Consider the following 24,525-nt stretch of genomic DNA (forward strand, 5'->3'; position numbering starts at 1 on the left):
GAAATTCCAAAAAGTGCAAGAACTTACACAACAGATTCCGCAACAGAAAGAAAATAGACTCAAAAGAGCTAAAGAGTTGCTTCACTTGGCCGAAAGTGGTGAACTGCCGAATTTGGTTTTCTCCGATGAGAAAATATTCGATGTCCACCAGTTTGTAAACAAACAAAATGATCGTGTTTGCTTGCCAAAGAGGTCAACTGAAAATGTGCTCCTTCGGTTTACCATCAGAACTCAAGCGCCGGCCATGCTGATGGTGTTGACCGCCATAACAGCCGATGGTCGCTTTCCGCTCGTATTAATCGACATTGGAATCAGAATAAATGCCAATGCAGAATATTATCGAATATTATATTATAGCAGAATATTCTGAAGGGGTGTATTAAAGCCTTGGACACGCAAACATTTTGGCCGCAGACCTTGGACATTCCAACAGGACTCAGCACCATCGCACTCAACACGCGCCTCCAAAGAATGGTTACAAAATGAGGTTCCTCGCTTCATTTTCAGCGCACAATGGCTACTAAAATCTCCGGATACCAATCCGTTGGACTATTGTGTCTGGAGTGTATTTTGGAAAGCAAGGCTGACACTAAAAGATACCAAAGTGTCGATCACCTCAAGCAAGTGCTTTGCCGGGAATGGGTCAAAATACCGCAGAGCAACATTCAGGCAGCGTGGGGCGGTTTCATTGGCCGTTTGAAGGCCATAATTCGCGGCAAAGGTGACCAATTTGAAAAAATCCAAACTAATTCTAAAATTTGGTGCTATTTCCGACATTTTTTGCTTTCATTCAATAAAATTTAAGAAAAAAATGTAAAAATTATGGCGTTTGACTTTGTTCCAGTTTTTTATCTCACCCTGTACGATATCGTGGGCCTGTATACAAGGTTGCCCATATTCGACGTACCTTTGGACCCATTCCAATCGACGAGGCTTGTCCGCAGGCAACATTCTTTGCGTCAATTGAATTTTTTTACGCGAACAAATGCAAATCAATGCGAATAATCCGTTGTAAAGTGGCCTGAGCCATGCCCAACTGCTGAGAACGGCGTTTTGGGATGTTCTTGGGGACCTCTCAACACTGGCTCGTACGGCAGCGATATTCTCGGCCGATCGCCTTGGTCGACTTTTATATGGTCTCTTCGGATTAGAAAGAGCCTTACCAGTCGAAATTTTTTTGTTATGGCGTTGCCAGATGCGTCCGTCGTATATGGGCAACCCTGTACTATATTTAGTATAATTTGGCAAACGTTGAAACTATAGTGCTTAGAATCTGAATTTTTGTATTAGGGTCGCTGTTCATATGTATCCTGGACATATATGGGCAGTTACGGAAATGAGTCCTTTAGACCGAAAAGTACTAAATGGTACAAAATTTGGTAGTGGGTGAAGGGATATGGTTAAAATTTTCAAATTTGATATTGAGGTCTCTAGAATAGAGACATGGAGGAGATTTTAAAATTGTGTACTATAATTGTACGAAATGTACTGAATTTGGTATTGAGTGAAGGAATATTTTTTAAATCCTGATGAATTTGATAAAGATGCCACTGTTATTGTCTGTGGTTAAGCTAAGGAGGTAGTTGTGGAAAAGTGTACTATTATTGTTCCAAAAGTACTAAGTGGTACTAAATTAGGTATTGGGAGAAGGGGTAGGATTGTAATCCTCAAATTCGATACGGAGGTCTTTGTTGGTATCTGGAATTGAGATATGAGTGTGAATTTGGAATTTTTTTGTTTTATAGTTATACGAAAAGTACTAAATTTGGTATTGGCTATAGGAATAGAGATGAAATACCGAAATTTTATATAGTCGCCTGTGATTAAGATATGGAGGTGGTTTTGGGTATGCGTCCTATAGTTGTTCGAAAAGTACTAAATTGAACTAAATTTGGTATTTGGTGAAGGGATAGAGCTGAAACCATTAAATTTTATGTTGCAATAACTGTTGGTGTCTAATATTGAGATATGGGATAATTTTCCAAATGAGTACTGAAATTTTACGAAAAGTACTAAACGGTGCTAAATTTGGTATTGAGTGAATGCATAGAACTGGAATCCCGAAATTTGATGTTGAAGTCACTGTTGCTGTCTGTGATTAAGATATGGAACTGGTTTTGGAAGTGCGTCCCATATTTGTACGAATAGTGCTAAATTGTACTAAATTTGATATTGGGTGAAGGTGTAGGGCTGGATTCATCAAATTTGATATTGAGGTTAATTTTGCTGTCTATGGTTTTGGAATAGTACACAATGTACGAAAAGTACATAATAGTACTATTTTGGTATTTGGTGAAGGAATAGAGCAGAAAACCTGAAACTTGATTTGGATGTCACTGTGGGTGTTGAGAGAAGGAGGTGCCGTTGGGTGTTGGGATAGAGCTGGAATTCTGGAATTTAATATCGAGACCACTGTTGGTGCCTATGGTGGTTTTGAACATGTGTAATATAACTGTATAAAAAGTATGGTAATGCATTTGTGATCGGGTCTTAAGATAGAGTTGGAATTGTGAAATTTGATATGGAAGCCACTGTTGACATATAGTTTTGAGAGAAGTAGGTGAATTTGCGAACTATCATTGTTCCATAAGTACTAAATGTTAGTACATTTGGTATTGAGTGAATGTACAAAGGTGGAATATGACATTGGAGGTCTCTGTTGGTATCTGCTGTTGAGAACCAATGGCGGTGTTGCAAATACGTACAATAATTGTTGGGAAGATACTAAATGGTACTAATTTTGTATCACTCTGCCCTGGTTTTACTAATATTCTCCTCGCTAAATTTCAAAATGAATGATTTTGAAGACGGTTTGGTATAAAGGTTAAACATTTTCGTATTATATTTTCCAAAAGGAAAAGCTTGGGTAATATGTTAAACTTTAAAAGTCTGCAAATTTAGCAAGACCTATGAAGTTTTTATACCCTCAGCCATATGGCTACAGAGGGTATATATCATTTGATACGGCCAAAACGTGCCTAGTCGAAATAACGGTTTTAGACCCTAGGTCTCTTTGGATCAAATCCGTTTCAGAACATTTGGAGTCGATCTAGCGATGTCCGTTCGTCCGTCTGGCTGGCTGGTGCGCACGATAACTCTCGAAGGGAGTATCCGATTTGGTCCAAATTGGCAACAACGTAATATTTTTGTCAAACTTAGATGGAGTTCGGAGATGGGCAATATCGGTCCACTCCTTCTGGTACCTCCCCCACAAAAGGTCAAAATTTTGAATAATTACAACTCTCATAAAATGTTATGTAAGAGTCCGACTGTCTTCAAATTTCACACATCCCAATATTTATATTAACCCAAGGTCTGGTGTCAAGATGAACAATATCGGTCCACTCCTTCTGGTACCTCCCCCACAAAAGGTCGAAATTTAAAAAAAAAAAAACAAATTTTTTGCACAGAAAGAGAAAGGCTAATCCGAATTTGCTCCGACTTTGCGAATCCTAATATTTGTGTCAGTTCTAGGACAGGTGTGAAAATGGACAATATCTGTCCACTCCATTAAGTACCTCCCCCACAAAATATTGAAATTTTGAGTACCCATGAAGCTCATAAATCGCCAAATTAACATCCGATTCCATTTAGACTTGGTACATCTGTCGAAATATTTATATCATATTTTGGGTCCGATAGGAAATGGGCAATATTGGTCCATTCCTTCGGGATCTGCTCCATTGAGGGTCAAACGTTTGAATAACCTTAACACTAGTCAAAATATATTTAGATAATCGAACATAGGCTGAGGGTATATCTCTGGCGGCAATACCGACTGATACTTTTTAACTTATTTTAAAATTTCTGTAAAACTGAAAAAATTATACATTTTGAGTACTTTTGAGTACTAACTCGAACTGTTGAAACGAATCTAAAATTTTTGAGGTTAGTCTTAATTTTTTTCGAATTTTCTCGAATACACGAGGCCTATTTCAGAAGAGTAATTTGAGTACAACCTCCATCCACTTAAAAAAAAAAAAAAACAATAAAAAAGTGTTTGTTTTTATTATTCACAAAAAATAGTTCGTTTATGTCCTCCACACACTCCAGCTATGTTTAATCACATAATTACATCAACATAATTTTAATGCCATTTTATTTAATTCATTTTTTTTTCTTTTGGCTTTGCAGTTGAAAATGTCGATTTGTCGCATTTGAGTGGCAATGGAAAAAACCTGGCCAAAACCTTCAACATTGAACTGATGGATGGCAGTAGCATTGTCCATCCGTCCAAGAAGACGAAGAACTTTCCAGCATTTGATTACACCAAACCGGTTGTAATTAATGATGAATTAGCTTTGGAGGAAATGAAAGCCCTTGCTGACGGTGGTGGCAATAAACATCCAACTTCGGTGGACGACATGGAAATGCCACATGAAAAACAGCCGCTGAACAAAGCCGAAGCCGGCCTAACATTCAACACCGAACAATTTACAAAGGCCTCATTTTTTATGCAATATCTGCTGCTGATGAATCGCATTTTCATTTGTGCGAAGCGGAGTAGTGTAAGTAGATTTTTTTTTTGTTCATTGAATAATTTTCCCTCCTCTGAATGTTTTCATAACTGAAAAATGTTCATAAATTTTGTTATGACTTTTGTTTTTATACCCTACAACATTATGTGTTGGGGGTATTATAAGTTTGATTGGGCCAAAAATTATGTAACACCTCGAAATATTGATTTCCCATATAGGAAAGTATATATGGATCTTCCTAGCTCGCCGAGCTGAGTCGATCTAGCTATGTATGTCCGTCCGTCCGTCTGTCCGTCTGTCCATGTTAATTTGTAATCACTCTACAGGTCGCAATTATGGCCCGATCTTCACGAAATTTAGAATGTAGGTGGGGCTTGGACCAGAATAGAACCCTATTGCTTTTGGAGATGATCACCAAATGTTTAGGGGTTGAAATGGACCAATTACTGAAAAAATGTCGGATTTTGCAGTAGCTAAACATGCGAAATTTCGCATGTAGCTAGAGTTTAGGGCGGGGAAGAAGCCTACTAATTTGGGTGGTTTTCGGATAATATTTAGCGGGTAAAATAGGCCATATCTTTTGTGTTGAAAAAAATCAAAATTTTTCATTAAACCGTGAATATTTTAAATCCCGGCGAAATCACAAAGCCATCACAAGGTTACTTCTGACTTTACATTGATGTTATTATCCAACAAATCGGATATATAGCAAAATATGTGCGATATATTTGTCTATCATAGAAGATATGCTTGAAACATCTCTTATATGTCGAGAACGGCTGAACTGATTTCGACAGTTCTCATTAATTCAGAATGGCCTCTTGGCAGGAAAGAAAAAACGTCTAAAAAATCGCATAAAAATATCTCTCTAAACATAAAAATAATGATTTTGTAAAATTTTCTCATATTTTTTCAATTTTGTCATATTTTTGGCATATTTTCATTTTGAATTAAACATTTGGTAATATTTCTACAGCTAACAAAACTAAGTAGTTAGGATATCAGGATATCATATACAGATCTCATTTATGGCCCGATCCTTACGAAATTTTGCATGGGGATAAGATGAGGGTCAGAATAGAAGCCTACTTTTTTTGGAGATGATCGCCATATATTTAGGGGTTGAAATGGACCAAAAAACTGCAAAATTGTCGGCAGGTCGTAATTATCGCCCAATCCTCACGTACATTTGAATGGGGGTTACCTCACATTGCAAAAGCCAAGCAATTTCGGATGGCCATAGAAAAATATTCAATGTGTGAAGGAGTTTGCCAACTTTTATAGACAAAATACGAAAATGTCCATTCCAGTGACTTTTTGGAGAATTCACAAATACAGGAAAGACGCACTTCTGACTATTTCGTTAACGCTGATTTGTTGAAGAATATGTTGAAGAAATGTCTGTATCTCATATAGATGCGTTTCAGTCAAAAACCAATAATAAATGTTAATTTTTTGCCACTTCTGAGAGATTATAGGTCTTTGGGAAATATTGGTTCCAGATCTAGGAAGACCATTTACGTGCAACATCTACCATTAAATTGGAAATGAGCAAATTAGTTTAAGTTGCTATTATTCGAAAATTAGAGAACGAAACCTGATGGTTTTCTTTTATTATTTGTCACAATATTTTGTGAAATTCTGTCGAGTATTTCGCCCATATAAACTGAATGGTTTATTATAGTGTTGTAGGAAATTCAACGGTCGGCCCCGCTCGACTGTAGCCTTTGCTTACTTGTTTTTTTTTTTTTTAAATATTTATTTTTTTTGTTTTTCGTTTCGGCTCAGTGTAGGTCAAGTGTTTTTTTATTGCTCGTGCTCGTACTATTCGTACTACTCTAGAAAAGATTAAGTACCAGTTTATGTTTGTGAATGTTTGTGTGTGTGTGTTAGGTTTTGTGGCAATGGATATTGAGTTTTAATAGCATTACTACCAGCGTTTATTTTTTTTTTGTTTTATTTTTTCATGCAGCTATTTGTCAAATATTTAGCAACTTTAAATTTATTTAAAAATAAAAATGCAGTGCGGAACTGACCTCAAAAACATGGGGGTTTTGTGTTTACATTCTCTAAAAATGTAGATAAATTTAAATTTAAGGTTTATTAAATTTTTATATTTAATAAAAAAATTCAAAATCGCTATGTATTGATATAACGGGTTAAGTCCTCTCCATCCATGATCCAAAATTCTAAAAAAAAATTAAAATCAGTTCCACAATTAAACGATTTCTTCTTATTCCACAATTACACGGTGTGACACCAAAAATTACCGAAAAAAAACTTAGCAGACCATAGAATGAGAGCTAAGCTAGTAAAGAAAGTCTAAATGATACCCTACACCCCTTTGCAGACTTAGTAAAAAATAAACAAGTAGAATATTATCCTTGCGTTATGATTATTCAAACTGTTGATCCTTAATGGGGGAGGTTCCGGGGAGCAGTTACACAACATTGCCCAATTCGTATCTGACCTTACACAGATAAAAATATTACAACGTGCCAGATTTGGACTATATCAACTACTTCCTACACTTTATATGAGATATGTGCAAATTTTTGGAATATGTGGAATATACGTACTGAAGAATTTAATTTTCCCTTTGTGGGTGAGGTACCAGAAGGAGTGGACCGTTATTTCCCCATCTTTACAGCAGATCTTGTGTTTGTGGAAATAATGGGATGTGTGAAATATGAAGAGAACCCGATGTTTATTTCGGATTTTATGATTGTTTTGCTTATTCAAAACTTTGACCATTTGCGGGGAGGTACCAGAAGAAATGGTCCGATCTCTACCATCTTTATAACATATCTTGTGTTGATGGAAATATTGAGATGTACCAAGTCTGAATGAAATTGGATAATAATTTCGCGTTTTGTGAGCCTCAAGAATATTCAAAACGTTGACCCTTTGTGGGGGAGGTACCAGAAGTAGTAGACCGATATATCCCAACTTCACAGCAGATGTTATGTTTGTAAAAATAATGGCATGTCTGAAATTTGAAGAGAACCGGTGGCATAATTCGGATTTTATGATCGTATGTTAATATCGCGTTTTATGAGCTTTATGGATGTTCAAAATTTTGACCCTTTATGTTGGAGGTACCAGAATGAGTGGACCGATCTCCACCATCTTTATAAAAGATCTTGAGTTTATAGAAATTCTAAGATATGCAAAATCTGAATGAAATTGGATAATAATTTCGCGTTTTATGAGCTTCAAGAATATTCAAAACTTTGGCCCTTTGTGGGGGAGGTACCAGAAGGAGTGAACCAAAATATACCATCTTCACAGCAGATCTTGTGTTAGTAGAAATAATTGGGTGTGTGAAATGTGAATAGCATCCGATGTTTATTTCGGATTTTATGATTGTTTTGGTTATTCAAAACTTTGACCCTTTGTGGGGGAGGTACCAGAAGAAATGGTCCGATCTCTATCATCTTTATAACAGATGTTGTGTTGATGGAAATATTGAGATGTTCGAAGTCTGAATTGAATCGGTTGTTAGTTTCGCGTTTTATGGTCGTCATGGATATTCAAAAAGTTGACCCTTTTTGGTGAAAGTAAAAGAAGGAATGGTCCGATTTCTACCATCTTTATAAAAGATCTTGAGTTGAAAGAAATACTGAGATATGGCAAGTCTGAATGAAATCGAATAATAATTTGGCGTTTTATAAGCTTCATGAATATTCAAAATTTTGACTCTTTGGTGGAGGAGGTACCAGAATGAGTGGACCGAAATAGTCCATCTTCACACCCGACCTTGGGTCAATAAAAATATTGTGATGTGTGTAATTTGAAGACAATCGGACTCTTACATCATCCATTTTATAAAAGTTATAATTATTCAAAATGTTGACCCTTTGTGGGGGAGGTACTTCATGGAGTGGACAGATAGTGCCCATTTTCGCACCTGACCAAGCACTTATACAAATATTAGGATTCGCAAAGTTGGAACAAAATCGAGTTAACCTTTCTCTTTTTGAGCAGTAAATAATTTTCTTTGAAAATTTTGACATTTTGTGTGGGAGGTACCAGAAGGAGTGGGCCGATATTGTCCATCTCCGAACTTAATATAAGTTCGATAATAATATTTCGATATACCAAACTTAAACCTAATCGGATACTCTCTTCAAGAGTTATAGTCAGGCAAGCAGACAGACGAACGGACGAACATAGCTAGATCGACTTCAAATGTCTTGAAACGGATTTGTCCAATAAGACCTTGGGTCTATAACCGTTATTTCGATGAGGCAAGTTTTCGCCATATTAAATGATATATACCCTCTCTAGCCATAAGGCTGAGGGTATAGAAAAGGTTTGAAAAGCGATATATTTAAATAGAGGTTAAATTATGTTTACCTCAAGATAAGAAGGGGACCGTACATCAATCAATCGATCAGTCAATCTATTGAAAGACTCCCTGTATGTACACGATCTTCCATTGGTCTCGATATAATCAAGCCTTCCGGTTTTTTTTACGACTCCATACTGGCTCTTATAATCCATGTCGTCCCATATTTTTTGGGGGGTTACATCTACATATCTACATACATATTAGATTATTAGATGGAAAAGTTGTCATTACCATAATTTGTTCGACGAGTGCTAGGTAGTGATGTTTTACATATTTGTAGGGGTATTTTTTTCAATTTAAGACAGTTTACATTGAATTGTCAGTGGAAATTTAATTTACGATCGAAGCAAAATCAATTGCATATTAATGCGAGTGGAGTGATTTATGCAATGAAAGAACAGAACAATTTAAATACAGTAGAGCATGGCTATTAAGAAATATATGGGAGGACATTTTTGATTCTTTAAGCTCTTTGGAGTCGATGGGCAATATTTTCGAACACCTCCAAATATTAATTTTGAAACAAAATTGGAATTATTTTTTATTCTTCTAATCATGAATCACGATATCGACCTATATAGACAATTCTCTTTCAGGGGCTAAAATACACATAAAGAACTCCTTGTGTAGAATTTCAGACAGTTCCATTGAAAAATGTGGCTATAACCAGCAAAATACTGAATATCGGGTGTACCTTTATATGGGGGCTATACGATATCGTGGACCTATATAGACCATTCTCTTCTAGGGGACTCACAAGGAACTTCTTGTGTAAATTTTCAGAAAATTTCATTGGAGAATGTGGCTAAAATAATCAAAATACCGAATATCAGGGGGGGGGGATGTACCGTTATATGGGGGCTATACGATATTGATTGATTGTAGTGTGATTACAAGAGACGGACGGACAGGGCTAAATCGTCTTAGATGATCAAGAATATGTATACTTTGTTGGGTCTAAAATTATTATTTCGATGAGTTACAAACGGAATGACGAACTTAATATACCCTCCATACTTTTTTTGGTGGAGGGTATCAACAGAAATTAAAAATCTTAAAAATATAGTTTTTTTCATATAAAAATGTTGTAATTAAATTCCAATAATCGGATAGCCATATTGAAACAGCTTTATTAAAATACAATTGTTATATTTCGAATGACACAATATATATCTATAAAGTTATTCTAATGAAAATCCAATATTTCATGGATATAAGACCCTCTTTTCAAAAAAATCAGTGTTCCACTGTTGTTGTTATTATAATAAAATACAAAAATTAATTATGAATTGTAAAAATATAAAATTAACAAAACATAGGCAAATTTAAAAGGACGCCAACAAGTATGGACTTCTTCCTCTCTCTCTCTCTCGGCAAATGTAGCATGATTTGCCAATATCTCTGATTGGCTGGAATGTTGATTTTGAATGGGTATCATAATGATTAGAAATTATTATTTTATCAATAATCCCTATGAATTTTATATTCCCAACAAGTTTAAAATTTTTAGACGATTTGAAATGGTTACCGAATACAGCTATTTGATTTCATTTGGTACTGTTTTTGTCTTCAAAAGCCTTTTTTTGTTTGAAAAAAAAAATATATAAAAACCACGACTTTTAGTTAGGAGGACATTTGAGAGGTGGAATAAGAAAAACTGCATCAAAGTCAAACGCCATAATTTTTACACTTTTTATACCCTCCACCATAGTATGGAGGGTATATTAACTTTGTCATTCCGTTTGTAACTCCTCGAAATACTCATGTCAAATCCAACAAAGTATATATATTCTTGATCAGCGTAAAATTCTAAGACGATTAAGCCATGTCCATCTGTCTGTCCGTCTGTCTGTTGTAATCACGCTATCTTTCGAACAAATTGAGATAGAAGGCTAAAATTTTGCACACATGTATATTTTGTCAGTAGGCAGGTTAAGTTCGTAAATGGGCCATGTAGGTCCAAGTTATCATGTAGCCCCCATATAACGGTACTTCCCGATATTCGGTATTTTGCTTATTTTAGCGACATTATTCACCGGAATTGTTTCAAATTTGGTATTTGAAATTCGTAATGGATACTACATCCTAAGTCAAAAAATTAGCCATGTAGGTTCACGTCTTCATATAGCCCCATATAACGGTACCCCCCGATATTCGGTATTTTAATGATTTTAGCGACATTATTTACCGGCATTGCTTCAAATTTCGCATGTGAAGTTCGTAATGGATACTTCAGCCCATGCCAGATAATTGTCTGTGCAGGTCCACGTCTTCGTATAGCCCCCATATAACGGTACCCCCTATATTCGGTATTTTGACGATTTTAGCTACATTATAAGCAGATTTATTTTCAAGTTTCGCATTTAAATATTGTCTACGTCGTCGTATAGGCATTCGGTATTTTTTAAATTTTAACAGAATTTTTAACGGATTTTATTTTTTTGCTTGTTTTACTTCTTTTAATTTTAATTTTATTGAATAAAAGCAAAAATATCGGAAATAGCATCAAATTTTAGAATAAGTTTAGCTTTGTTCGCATTGGTCACCATTGGCGCGAATTATGGCCTTCCAAACGGCCAATGAAACCGTCACCTGCTGCCCGAATGTTGCTCTGTGGTATTTTGGCCCATTGCCGGCGAAGCGCTTGCTTCAGGTGATCGACACTTCAATATTATTTAGTGCCAACCTTACTTTCCAAAAGACACTCCAGACACAATAGTCCAACGGATTGGTATCCGTAGATTTTAGTGGCCATTGTGCGCTGGAAATGTGAAGCGAGTAACCTTATTTTGTTACCATTCTTGAGTGGCGTGTGCTGAGTGCGATTGTGCTGAGCCCTGTTGGAATGTCCAAGGTCTGTGGCCAAAATATTTGCGTGCCCTCTAGAATATTTGGGCATTTATTCTGATGCCACGGTCGAATAATACGAGCGCAGAGCGACCATCGGCTGTTATGGCCGCCCACACCATCATCATGGTCGGCGCTTGAGTTCTGGTGGCCAACCGAAGGTGCACGATCATGGCCAAAATGTTTGCGTGCCCAAGTCTTTAATACACCCTCCAGAATATTTCGGTATTTATTCTGATGCCACGGTCGATTAATACGAGCGGAGAGCGACCATCGGCTGTTATGGCGCCCCACACCATCATCATGGTCGGCGCTTGAGTTCTGGTGGCCAACCGAAGCGGCACGATCATAGCCAAAATGTTTACGTGCCCTCCAGAATTTTTCGGCATTTATTGTGATGCCACGGTCGATTAATACGAGCGGAGAGCGAACATCGGCTGTTATGGCAGCCCACACCATCATCATGATCGGCTCTTGAGTTGTGGTGGCCAGCCGAAGGTGCACGATCATTTTGTTTATTTGCAAACTACTGGACAACGAATGTTTTCTCATCGGAGAAAACCAAATTCCGCAGTTCACCTTTTTGGGCCAAGCGAAGCAACCTTTTAGCTCTTTTGAGTCTATTTCCTTTCTGTTGTGGTGTAAGTTCTTGCACTTTTTGGAATGTCAATGGCTTTAGACCGTGCTCATTTTTCAATGTTTGCCGAATGGAATTTTGCGATATGATCAGCTCACGAGCAATTTTTCGGTCACTGCGACGCGGGTTTCGATCAAGTCGCTTCTTTATTTTTCGAACCATTTCTGCTGATGTTGCTATTTTTTCTTCCGTCCACTTCCTTGACGTCGGGTTATGCTACCAGTATCACGGTAACGAGCGATGGTACGAGACACAAAAGATTTATTCACATTTAAAAGCTGGAGTGCCCTAACGATAGCCACTTGTGGCTTTCCAGCCAAATATAAAGAAATCACACTATCACGCTGGAATTCCATCACGAATAACTTTTTTCTGGAAAATTCTCATCAAAATGCTTTTGTAGGCTTGTAAACAATTTAATGAGCTGTCGCAGGAATAATTTTAACAGCTGTAGGACGAGTGGCTTAGAAATGACAGCTGTCTGAACTTGGGTGCAGTTTTTTCATCTCACCCTGTAAATAATCCACCTTCATTCTTAAAGAAAATTTAATGAAAATCCTTTGAAAATAAATTCACTCTGGTTCTTAAAGAAAATATTTTTTTTAATGATCCAAGATGGTCCTTCTTGAAATTGCAATTCAAAAGATCCAAAAATAATGAGCTGTCACTGAAATAATTTTAACAGCTGTCGGACGAGTGGCCTAGGAATGACAGCAGTCTGAAGTTGTTTCAGAAAGTAGTGGGTTTAAAAAAAAGTTATGTGGAAGAAAATATCGTAGGTGTCACATTGGGCGCCATTTTTTGTTAGAAGTTGTCATTTTTATTTTCCGCATAAAACCTACACAGCCAACTCATCACGATATCTCACAAAAGGTCCCAACCTGACATTTCATTGAGTTTTTCGATTTTTCCAAAATCGGGTGCATCACGTTGGGCGCCATATTTGTCGAAAATGAAAACATCAATTTTTTTATCAACCACTTTTGATCTGTAAAATTTTTGCCTATGTTGTTGACCAGCTCTATCATTTAAAACGTTTTAAAATCACAATATATATTTATTATTGACTGACTTCCAGCCACCTATTTTTCAACTTTTTTATTGCAACCCGAAATCCAGCTCCCCTTGTAACCACTACATTTTTCTTAAAATCAACATTTCATTAGAACATCAAATCGCTTTTTTATTGGATAAAAATAACTTCTAAATTTATTTGACAAACCTCTAAGAACAGAATGTGCATACAACAGCAGCAGCTAAGTGCTTTAATTGAAAGATAAACACAACAACAAAGACCCCCGAACATTATTTGCTTGATTTTGGTAGATTCGATTTGATGTTGCTTTTGTTGTTGTTGTTGAACGATTCTTTTTTGGCGTGATTATGCACTTAGTATTGATATTAGAATTGACCTTCACACACTTTATGGCCAAAAGCGTGACTGACTGAAGTGGTGCTGCAAACATTCATTCCATCCAAAACAACCAAGCAACGGTGATGCAATGTAGCCTGGCATTAAAACTTAAAGTGATACTACCACACCAGCCACCAGTAATCACAAGCGGCCAACTTTGCAACCATGCATGTCATGCAACCTACCAACCAGCCAAGCAACAAACCAACTAAGCGTCAATATCATCAAATAATAAAATTTAATTTAAAAAACTGAGGTAGAAAGCCAAGTTTGAAAATATTTGCAAGATCATTATAGAGGGGGAAGAGGAGGAGGCACATTGGTGTTGAAACATTTAAACTTGTCACTGCATGTGGGTAGATAGTTATGGTGGTAGGGTTAATGGAACCTTGGTGTGGTGCAGGTATGAGGGTAAAAATTCAATGAGACATTTGTAAGAATAATGTTATAAAATTGCATAAGACTCAAGATGGTTTTATTATATCATAAATAAAACCAAAAATAAAATATAACACAAATTTCAATTTTAAATCATTCCGAAACCCAAATTTTAAGCGGCCCAGAAAGTTAAATTTGTCTTTGAAGAAAACTTTTTGGGATGGAATTTCTTAAAAAAAATTCTTAAAGTCAATAATTTTTGCCTTTTTGAAAGGATTTTCTCTCTTTGATCAGGAGCTCCTTGAAAAAATGTATCTGACTTATTCTTTTTAAATCAACGACTCTTTGGTTATGAGGTCCTTGAAAAAAATGCTCAAGCAAGATCCTCTAGTTGTGTCCAGAATTGTACAAATTCATGATCTCTAAATATTTGACTTTTTTCGAAATGAAGTAAAGTAAAGGTCAACTACTCATGGAAATCCATGACTTTTGGTAGGGATGTACCTGAAAAATCTTAAAAATCAAAAATTTCGATCCATGATAGGCACATAATTCAGATCCTTCAGTTTTTCCTAACAACGTTGTTTTTTGGCAGAAGGCTCTTGTAAGAGTTTTTTTAAGTCCAAATTTTTGATGGAAAGGTTCTTGAAATGGTTGTCCTTGAAAAACACTATTGATCAGAATGTCATTGACAAAATGTCGTTAATAAAAAAAATCCTTTATTTTCATCCAAAAAAAAAAAAAAAATAATAATAATAATAAAAAATCATAACTTTTGGTCAAGAGGTCCTTCGAAAATTATTTTTAAGGATTTAAAATTTAAAGTCAGAGTATCATGAGAATAATTTCTTCAATATCCAAAATTTTTGATTTATGAGGTTCTTATAATATGCAAGATTTTGAAAAAAGCATGCCCTTAAAACCTAACAAATATTTTGAAAAATACAAATTTTTTAAATACAACTTTCTAAAAACCCTTAATTATTTGATCAGAAAAGAGAAAAACAAATAAAATTATAAACATAAGATTCTCTCCTCAAAAAGGTTAACCTAAAAAGTTGACTCATTAAAATGGTTTTCTAAGGCATTCGCAATTTTTTTCAGGAGGTCCTTAAAATTCATGATTTTCGGTATGAGGTATGATCCACAATTTTTGGTCAAAAGTTCCTTGAAGTAATTCTCTTAAAATTTCAATATTTCTGATCACAACGTCATTAAAAAAAAAATTTAACAAAATTCCGGATTTTTGCTAAACAAGTATTTCAAAAAAATGTTCTTAAAAATTCACGATTTTTTAAGAAATTGAAAACATTTTCTTAAAATCCACGAATTTTAGGTCAAGAAGTCCATCAACATTTTACTTTCCTTAAAATCCAAGAATTTTTAGGTGGTCGTCTCTTGAAATTCACGATTTTAAACAGGAGGTCCTGGAGGATATGGATTTTTTTTAGTTTACACTATTTTTGTTCGGGAGGTCATTAAAATAAAGAAGATATCGTAAAAATATTTTTAACATAATTATTATTTATTCATACGGAACAATTTTGAAAAAAAATAAATCACGACTTTTTTGTCAGAAGGACCTTGAAAAAATTCTTAAAAATCCAGGATTTTTGAAAATAATATCCTTCAAACACATGATTCTTGTTCTGCATGTCCTTTAAAATTATATCATATAAAGTCCTTTAAAAATTTGTCCTGTTTTATGTCTCTAAGTGATCAGGGACACCTTGAACCTTTTTCTAATAAAAATCCTAGATTTTTGACCAAATGAATCGTTCTTTAACAATTTTTTAGGTCAGTATGTCCTCTTCATGACACACAAAATCCTTGAGAAATTCCAAGATTTTTGATCAAGAGGAAAAGTTTAAAAAAAAAAACCGAATTTTTTCATAAAAATTCAAGATTCTTGGTCTTTTAAAAATTTGGCATCCTTGGTATTTGGTGACCAAGGGGGACGTTGAACATTTTTTTAATCCAAGATTTTTGGTCAGATGATCCTTTAACATTTTTTTTCTTAATAACCAAAGAAGTCCTTGAGAAATATTAAAAACAATCCCTAATTTTTGACCAAGGAGTCATTGAACAAAATCTATGATTTTATCTTTGAAAAGCATTCGTTTGCAATTTTTTTTAAAAACTCCATGTTTTTGGGAGGAAGTCCTGGAACAAATTTGAAAAAAAAAATATATTTCAAATATTCACGAATTATATAAAGCCGGAATTTTTTGGAAAAGGTCACGATTTATAAGTATATTATTCAGATATATATGGGATCTATATCTGAATTTTGACCGATTATCTCCAATTTCAATAGGGTTCATCCTTGGGTCAAACAAATGAATTGTGCAAAATTTCATCTGGCTCGGGCAATAAATGCGAGTTGTCATTTGTTTACAAGAATACATGGAGAGACAGACGGACGGACTTGCATAAATCGACTCAGAATGTGATTCTATGCAAATCATCAAAAGGAACTATGGGTCTATCTCGATTCAATTTGCATGTTACAAACAAATGCACAAAGACACTCTGAACACCTTGTGGTGTAGGTTATAAAAACAAACTTTCATTTGCCCTCATAAAACTCAATTTACCAATTGATTTCCCTTTTTTGCTCATTCCCTATATAACAGTTCATAAAATTTCATTCTCAATATTCATATGTATGAATATTCTGATTTATATTGTTAACATCTTCATTGTTGTAATTTCGGTCTAGACCTGTTATTTTGACTCACCTCACGAACAATATATGCTAATAAAACACACAGAGCGCTTACAAGCTTACTAACCCATTTACCCACTTTAGCCCCCAGAGACAGGTGATGAATATCAATTAGTCAAGCACGTCAACCGGTTCTCTCCCACATTTTACATTAATGGGCATGTAAAAATGATTGCGGTTAGAATCAGTTATTTATGACAAAGGGGGAAAGGGAAAATAGTGAGAAAAGCCGGTCGGGAAAATTTTCGTCTATTGGACACGATTATATGTTCATGGAAACTTTTTTGGTCTGTTGATCTGAGTCCTGACGTTGAAAACTAAAATTAACAGATAAAATAAAAAAATTGTAATTAGTAAAAATATAATTTCAAGTAGAAAAACTCAAATCAATAGAAACCTGGAATGTTTGGTCTCCACATAGGTTTCTATTGATTTGAGATTTGCTACTTGAAATTATATTTTTACTAATTTCAATTTTTTTTACTTTGAAATCTGTTCTGAATCTGTGCTCCACACAAACTTGAATGTGAAAAATGCTTATGAATTGGTTGCGCCTTAAAGTATGCTTTCAAAAAATGAAAACTACAACTGTGGGAACATTTACTTTACAAATGACTAACATTAGGTTTTAACTATTCATAAGCTCTTTTACGTAGGTATAGAGATAATATAGATGATAAATATATATGACCTAATCTGAACATCTGAGGGTAAAATATCCTCTTTAATTTTTTTTCTGAATTTTTCATAAATTCATAAAATCCTATTAATTTTTTTATTTCAGTTTTTGCTTCTGGCTCGCATATTATCGCATCTGGTGATCGGTGTTATATTTGGTTATTTATACAAAGATGTTGGCGATAAGGCCAACACCGTATTGGGAAACTATGTATATTTGTATGGCACAACACTGCTTTTGGTCTACACAGGGAAAATGGCTGTTGTTCTGACGTGTAAGTATAAATCGAATTCCAAATGATTTCAAAATAAAATCGAGTTCCTATTCATATGAATTGTTTATTTTACAGTCCCTTTGGAAATTGGTATGCTGTCGAGAGAACATTTCAATCGCTGGTATAATCTGGGGCCATACTTCCTCTCGCTGCTGTCATTTGAAATTCCTTTTCAGGTGAGTTGAAACAAGTAAAATAGTATCAGACGGTTTTCCCGACAGACGTATTACACCCAGCCTTGAGTTATGATTATTTAAACTGTTGACACTTTATGGGGGCGGTTCCGAAGCAGTTAGCCAATATTGACCAATTCGTATCTGACCTAAGACTAAAGAAAATATTACAACGTGTCAGATTTGGACTATATCGACTACTTCTTATACGTGATATGTGCAAATTTTTGGAAAATGTGAGGTGCCAGATACAGTGGATCGAATTCCGATAAATTAACTATTCATTGTGGGTGAGGTACCAAAAGGGATTGACAGATATACATCATCTTCAGAAGAGATCTTGTGTTGGCAAAAATATTTGGATGTGTGAAATTTAAAGAGAGTGGGATGCTTATATTGCTTTCTTTGAGCGTTTAGTTTTTCAAAAAAATTTGAAGCCTATGTGGGAGTGGCACCAGAAGAAATGGTCCGATCTCTACCATCTTAAGAACAAATCTTGTGTTAATGAAAATATTGAGATGTACCAAGTCTGAATAGAATGGAATGTTAATTTCGTGTTTAAAGAGCTTCATGAATATTCAAGATTTTGACCCTTTATGGGGTAGGTATCAGAAGAAGTAGACCGATATGTCTCAATTTTACACCAGACCTTGGGTTAATAAAAATATTGTGATGTGTTTAATTTGAATAGAACAGGATACTTATTTTGGATTTTATGATCGTTTTGGTTATTCAAAATACCCTTTGTGGGGGAGGTATCAGAAGGAATGGTCCGATCTTTACCATCTCTAAAACAGATCTTGTGTTGATGAAAATATTGAGATGTGCCAAGTCTGAATGGAATCGGATGTTAATTTCGCGTTTTATGAGCAACATGGATATTTAAAATTTTTTACCCTCTAAGGGGGAGGTACCAGAAGGAGTAGACCGATATATTCCATCTTCACGCCAGACCTTGGGTTAATAAAAATATTGTGATGTAGGTAATTTGAAGACAATCGGACATTTACATCACATTTTATAAGAGTTATTAGTATTCACAACTTTGACCCTTTGTGGGGGAGGTACTTGAAGAAGTGGACCAACATTGTCCATTTTCGCACCTGCCCCAGCACTAATGCAAATATTAGGATTCGCAAAGTTAGAGCAAAATCGGATTATCCTTTCTCTTTCTGTGCAGTAAATGATTCTCTTTGACAATTTTGACACTTTGTGTGGGAGGTACCAGAAAGAGTGGACCGATATTGCCCATCTTCGAATTCGATCTAAGTTTGACAATAATATTACGATGTAGCAAGTATGGATCAAATCGGATACTCTCTTCGAGATATATCGTGCATACCAGCCAGCCATACAGACAGATAGACGGACGGACGGACAGACGAACATCCCTAGTTCGACTCCAAATGTCCTGAAACGGATTTGGTCCTAGGGGCCAAAACCGGTGGAGACCTAGGGCCAAAACCGGTGTTTCGATGAGACACGTTTGAATCATATCAAATGATATATACCCTCTCTCGGCATATGGCCTAAGGTATACAAATTTAAAGATTCATATACATTTTGAAAAATTTGGCCGCAGACCTTGAAAATTCCAACAGGACTCAGCCCGCGCCACCCAAAAATGGTTACAAATAGAGGTTCCTCGCTTATTTCCAGCGCACAATCGCCACCAAAATCTCCGGATACCAATCCGTTGAACTATTGTGTCTGGAGTGTCTTTTGGAAAGCAAGGTTGGCACTAAAATATACCAAAGTGTCGATAACTTCAAGCAAGCGTTTCGCCGGGAATGGGCCAAAATACCGCAGAGCAACATTCGGGCAGCGTGTGACGGTTTCATTGGCCGTTTGAAGGCCATAATTCGTGCCAAAGGTGACCAATTCGAACAAATCTAAACTTATTCTAAAATTTGATGCTGTATCCAGCATTATTTGATTTCATTCAACAAAATTAAAAAAAATGTAAAAATCTGGCGTTTAACTTTGTTGCAGTTTTTTTATCTCACCCTGTATACCCTCTCTAGCTGGCTGAGAGAAAATGCAAAATATTTACCCAAATTTTTCATATTAATGTTTTCTCTTATACTTACAGTGTATCTGTTCCGTCATTTACATGGGAATCAGTGTGGTCCTGACGAACAACGATAAAAGCGATAACTTCCGTGTGATGTATTTCATTCTCTTTGGAGTTATGGTGACGTTGAGTGCCCAGTCGTGGGGCTTCTTTGTGGGAGCCACTCTGCCAACAAAAGTAAGTTTTATAGACCTGTGAAAAAAATAATAAAAAATTTAAAGAATTTTATTTAATTATATTTTTCTTTTACCTCCAGATTGCTGTCTTCCTGGGTCCCATATTGGCGGTGCTGTTCTCCGTCTTCGGTTTCTGTACACGTTACATTGACATAACCCCAATCTTCCGATGGATGTGGCACATTAGCTATTTTCGTGCCGGATTTCATGGGGCTCTCAATGCCATCTATGGCATGGATCGTTCAATGCTGCCCTGCCCCGATGAAATTATGTACTGTCATTTTCGTAGTCCAAAGATTTTCCTTGACTTCATGATGATTTCCGATGTCAGTATGACACATTGTGTTCTGTTGATGGCTGGTGTCATTGGTACCATGCATGTGCTGACGGCCCTCACTCTGTGGCATAAATTGAATAAACGCTAAGGAGAGAAAGAGAGAGGCATTCATTTGTTTATTTAGTAACATTTTAGACAGAATTGTAAATAATTTATGACAAAAAGTAACATAACCTCATTATTTTCATTTTTTGAAATCATTTCATAAAATCACTCCTTTTTTGCAAACCATTCTCATCTCACAACTCATGTTAGCAAAAGACATTCCAATTCCAGTGTTATACGGTTGCCACATCAACCAGAAAATATTTACCTAACAGGCTGTAGGGTATATTTACAAATAGTTTTTAGTTTTATTTTCAATTTTTTTATTTAAGTTTGGTATACCAAAAATTAGTTTGTAGTTTAGTCGTTAGTTACCCCCCTTTTTTTAAATCTCAAATGTTTTATTTATTGCAAAATTTTCTTGCCGAAATTGTTTGGTTTTTAATTTATTTTTTTTTATTAAAACTAATTCGAATATTTATCTAGAATTGTTAAAAATTTAAGAAAAGAGATTTGTAATACAAAAAATAAATTAGTTTAATTAATGTATTTTAGTATCCATATTGTTATACGCAAATAAAATGGTAATAAAGACAAAAAAAGAAAATACTTAAGAACGAGATAATTATTTTTGATTTTTAATATTGCAGAATAAATTTTAAAATGTAATGTTTTTAAACACCAGATCAATAATGATGGACTTTTTAAAAATATTTTAAGAAATATTTATTTCAAGGTCTACTTTTTAATCTGCGTTTTTTTAAGATTTTTTTTTATGAACTGCTTGATTAACTATCTTAATTCTTCAGGAGTATTTTATGGCCCAATAGAGCTATAGTAGAGGGTTTCTTAAAATATATTTTACGGACTATCAAAGCGGTTATCGAAGATTTTTATAGCAATTTGCAATAGCCCTCCAGGTTGGATATCGTGGAGCTTTTTAAATATTTTTTATGATGTAGCAGGGCTATAATCTTTAACTTTTAAGTACATACCAGAGATATAATTGTTTTAAAGTTTTTTTTTAGCCAATCAGAGATGTAATCGGGAATTTGTTAGGAATGGCTTTATACAAATAATTATAAAATAAGCCAGAAGTTTTAAAAAATTTTAAATGTTACATCATTGAATTGCCATCATAATCGAGGATTTCTTAAGAACATTTTTATAAGCCACAATAATCATAATCTTATTAAATGCCGGGGCTTCGTGTATTTTTAAAAATGTTTTCACCACTTCCAGACTCATAGTCGAAGATATAACAAGTTAAATAGTATCAGTCGATTTCGCCGACAAATATTTACCCTCAGCCAATGTTTGATTATTTAAATATATATTTTGACTTCTGTTGACCCTCTACGAAGTAGGTTCCGAAAAAATGGGCCAATGGGTCTATTTCGTATCTAAATATGATATAAATATTGTCACGTGCCAGGTTCTTCACTTTACATGAGGTATGTGATAATTTAAAAAAAAAAAAAATATTAAAATGTGCATGAGGTACCAGATATAGTCGACCGAAGTATTCTATTTTAATGCTTCATCTAATACAAATAAAAATAAAGGTATAGGCAAAATTACAAGAAAATCGAACATTTTTATCCAATTTGTAAAGAAGTTATGACAGATAAAATTATTGAAAATTGTGATCCTTTGTGGGTAAGGTACCAGAAGGGGTTCGCAGATATATATCATCTTCACAAGAGATCGTGTGTTAGCAAAAATGTTTGTATGTGTGAAATTTGAAGAGAGTGGGATGTTTATTTCGCTTTCTTTGAGTGTTTTGCTTTTAAAAATCTCAAACTCTATGTCCGACCTCTACCATTTCTATAACAGATCTTGTTATAAATATTCAAAATTTATTATAATTTATTTTATATCAAATTTATGTTCTTTTTTGGAGAATTTCACAGTATAGTGGAGAGTTTTCACATCTATAAATTATTGCATACTTTCAGGCACTTGGAATATTGATTGAATTAAATTCAAGGCATGTTAGAGCGTTGCCAGTCAGAAATTTGTATACACATTTTCTTCACTATCCAAATCTATGTAAACCGAAACGATTTCTGAAGATACTGGTCGTGACCTTTCATTATCTACGAGATGATGATCCTGACCGACCACATATTATGATCCTACCCAAGATAATAATCTTAACCGGCCATTATCTCCGAGAAAATGGTGCTGACTGGTCATTATCTCTGAGATAGTGGACCTGACCGGCCATTACCTACAAGATAACTACCCTGACTATCCATTATCCATAAGATAACTATACTGACAATCCATCATCCAAGATAAAGGTCCTGACTGGCCCAGATAATGGCCCTGACCGGTCATTATCTCTGAGATAATGGTGCTGACCGGTCATTATCTTTGAGATAATGGTCCTGACCTGTCATTATCTCTGAGATAATAGTCCTGAACGATCATAATCTCTGAGATAATGGTCCTGAACGGTCATTATATCCCAGATAACGGTCCTGACCAGCCATAATTCCGGTCATTATCTCCGGAATAATGATTCTGACCGGTCATTATTTCCGGAATAATGGTCCCGACCGGTCATTATCTCTGAGATAATGGTCCTGACCGGCCCTTATCTCCGAGATAATGATCCTGACCAGCCATTATACCGAGATAATTGTCTTGACCTGCCATTATCTCCGAGATAATGGTCCTGCCCGGCCATTATCTCTGAGATAATGATCTTGACCGGGCATTATCTTCGGAATAATAGTCCTGACCGGCAATTATCTTCGGAATAATAGTCCTGACCGGCCATTATCTCCGGAATAATAGTCCTGACCGGCCATTATCTCCGAGATAATAGTCCTGACCGGCCATTATCTCCGAGATAATAGTCCTGACCGGCCATTATCTCCGAGATAATAGTCCTGACCGGCCATTATCTCCGAGATAATGGTCCTGCCAGCCATTATCTTCAAGCTAATGATCCTGACCTGTCATTATCTCCGAGATAATGGTCCTAACCGGCCATTATGTCCAAGACAATGATCCTGACAGGCCATTATATCCAAGATAATGGTCCTGACTGGCCATTATCTCTGAGATAATGGTTCTGACCGGCCATTATCTCTGAGATAATGATCCGAACCGGCCATTATCTCCGAGATAATGATCCTGACTGGCCATTATCTTCGAGATAATGATCGTGACAGGCCATTATCTCCGAAATAATGATCCTGACAATTTTTTTCCGACCTTCCATTATCTACGAGATTATGGTCTAAATCGGCCATTATCTCAAAAATTATGGTCCTGATCTGCAAGACAATGGTGCCGACGATCCCTTTTTGTTTGAGATAATTGAACTGACTATACATTATCTCCAATATAATGTTCCCAACCGACCATTGCTTTCGTAATAGTCTTATCACAATGAAAAATCTTCTTCCAAAACGCTTCCTAATCTTTGAGATAATGCGTTTGACCGGCCCATATGGCCAAGATAATAGTTTAGTTAATTAAAAAATTTTCTCACAACATGGCAACTCTATCGAATTTGAATTCTAGTCCAACCAACTTGTGGTAGTTGTTGTTTGTATTACTGGCAAATAGTCGGCCATAATATAAATATTCAAACATTCTCTCACACACGCAGATAGAGCGAACCCACAACAAAAATAAACTGTAAAATCAAACAAAACAAAAAAAGTAATACAAATTAGTCAAAAATTATTAATCAATGGACTTACTTAATGATCATGAAAGTGTGGAAAACTCGGGAAAAGAGTTCCACTCTCATCACCTCAAGAGAGAGAGAGAGAGAGATAGGTGTTTACTCTTTGTGATCTTTGGCTCTCTTATACCATCGGTGATAAGGAATAAAATTGTTTTTCTAAAAGGAAAATACGACGGAGAATTGAATTGAAATTTCGTATCCATCAGATGGGCGGTTTAGTTT

General features: G+C 35.4%; 1 protein-coding gene across 2 annotated transcripts in view; it reads left to right on the forward strand.

Moving 5' to 3' along the window:
- The window catches only part of LOC101894584 (ATP-binding cassette sub-family G member 1), a 97,797-nt gene extending 77,084 nt beyond the window's left edge, over positions 1-20,713 (forward strand). For both annotated transcript variants that reach the window (XM_020035436.2, XM_005179688.4), the window contains 5 exons: positions 4,135-4,508; positions 17,621-17,789; positions 17,865-17,965; positions 20,055-20,213; positions 20,293-20,713. In XM_020035436.2, coding sequence (XP_019890995.1) covers positions 4,135-4,508; positions 17,621-17,789; positions 17,865-17,965; positions 20,055-20,213; positions 20,293-20,637 — 1,148 coding nt within the window. In that variant the 3' untranslated portion in view covers positions 20,638-20,713. The remainder of the gene's footprint in view (positions 1-4,134; positions 4,509-17,620; positions 17,790-17,864; positions 17,966-20,054; positions 20,214-20,292) is intronic.
- The last annotated feature ends 3,812 nt before the right edge of the window (positions 20,714-24,525 follow it).

This window comes from Musca domestica, unplaced genomic scaffold (genome assembly GCF_030504385.1).
Source record: "Musca domestica strain aabys unplaced genomic scaffold, Musca_domestica.polishedcontigs.V.1.1 26, whole genome shotgun sequence".
In the NCBI taxonomy this organism is placed as follows: Eukaryota; Metazoa; Arthropoda; class Insecta; order Diptera; family Muscidae; genus Musca; species Musca domestica.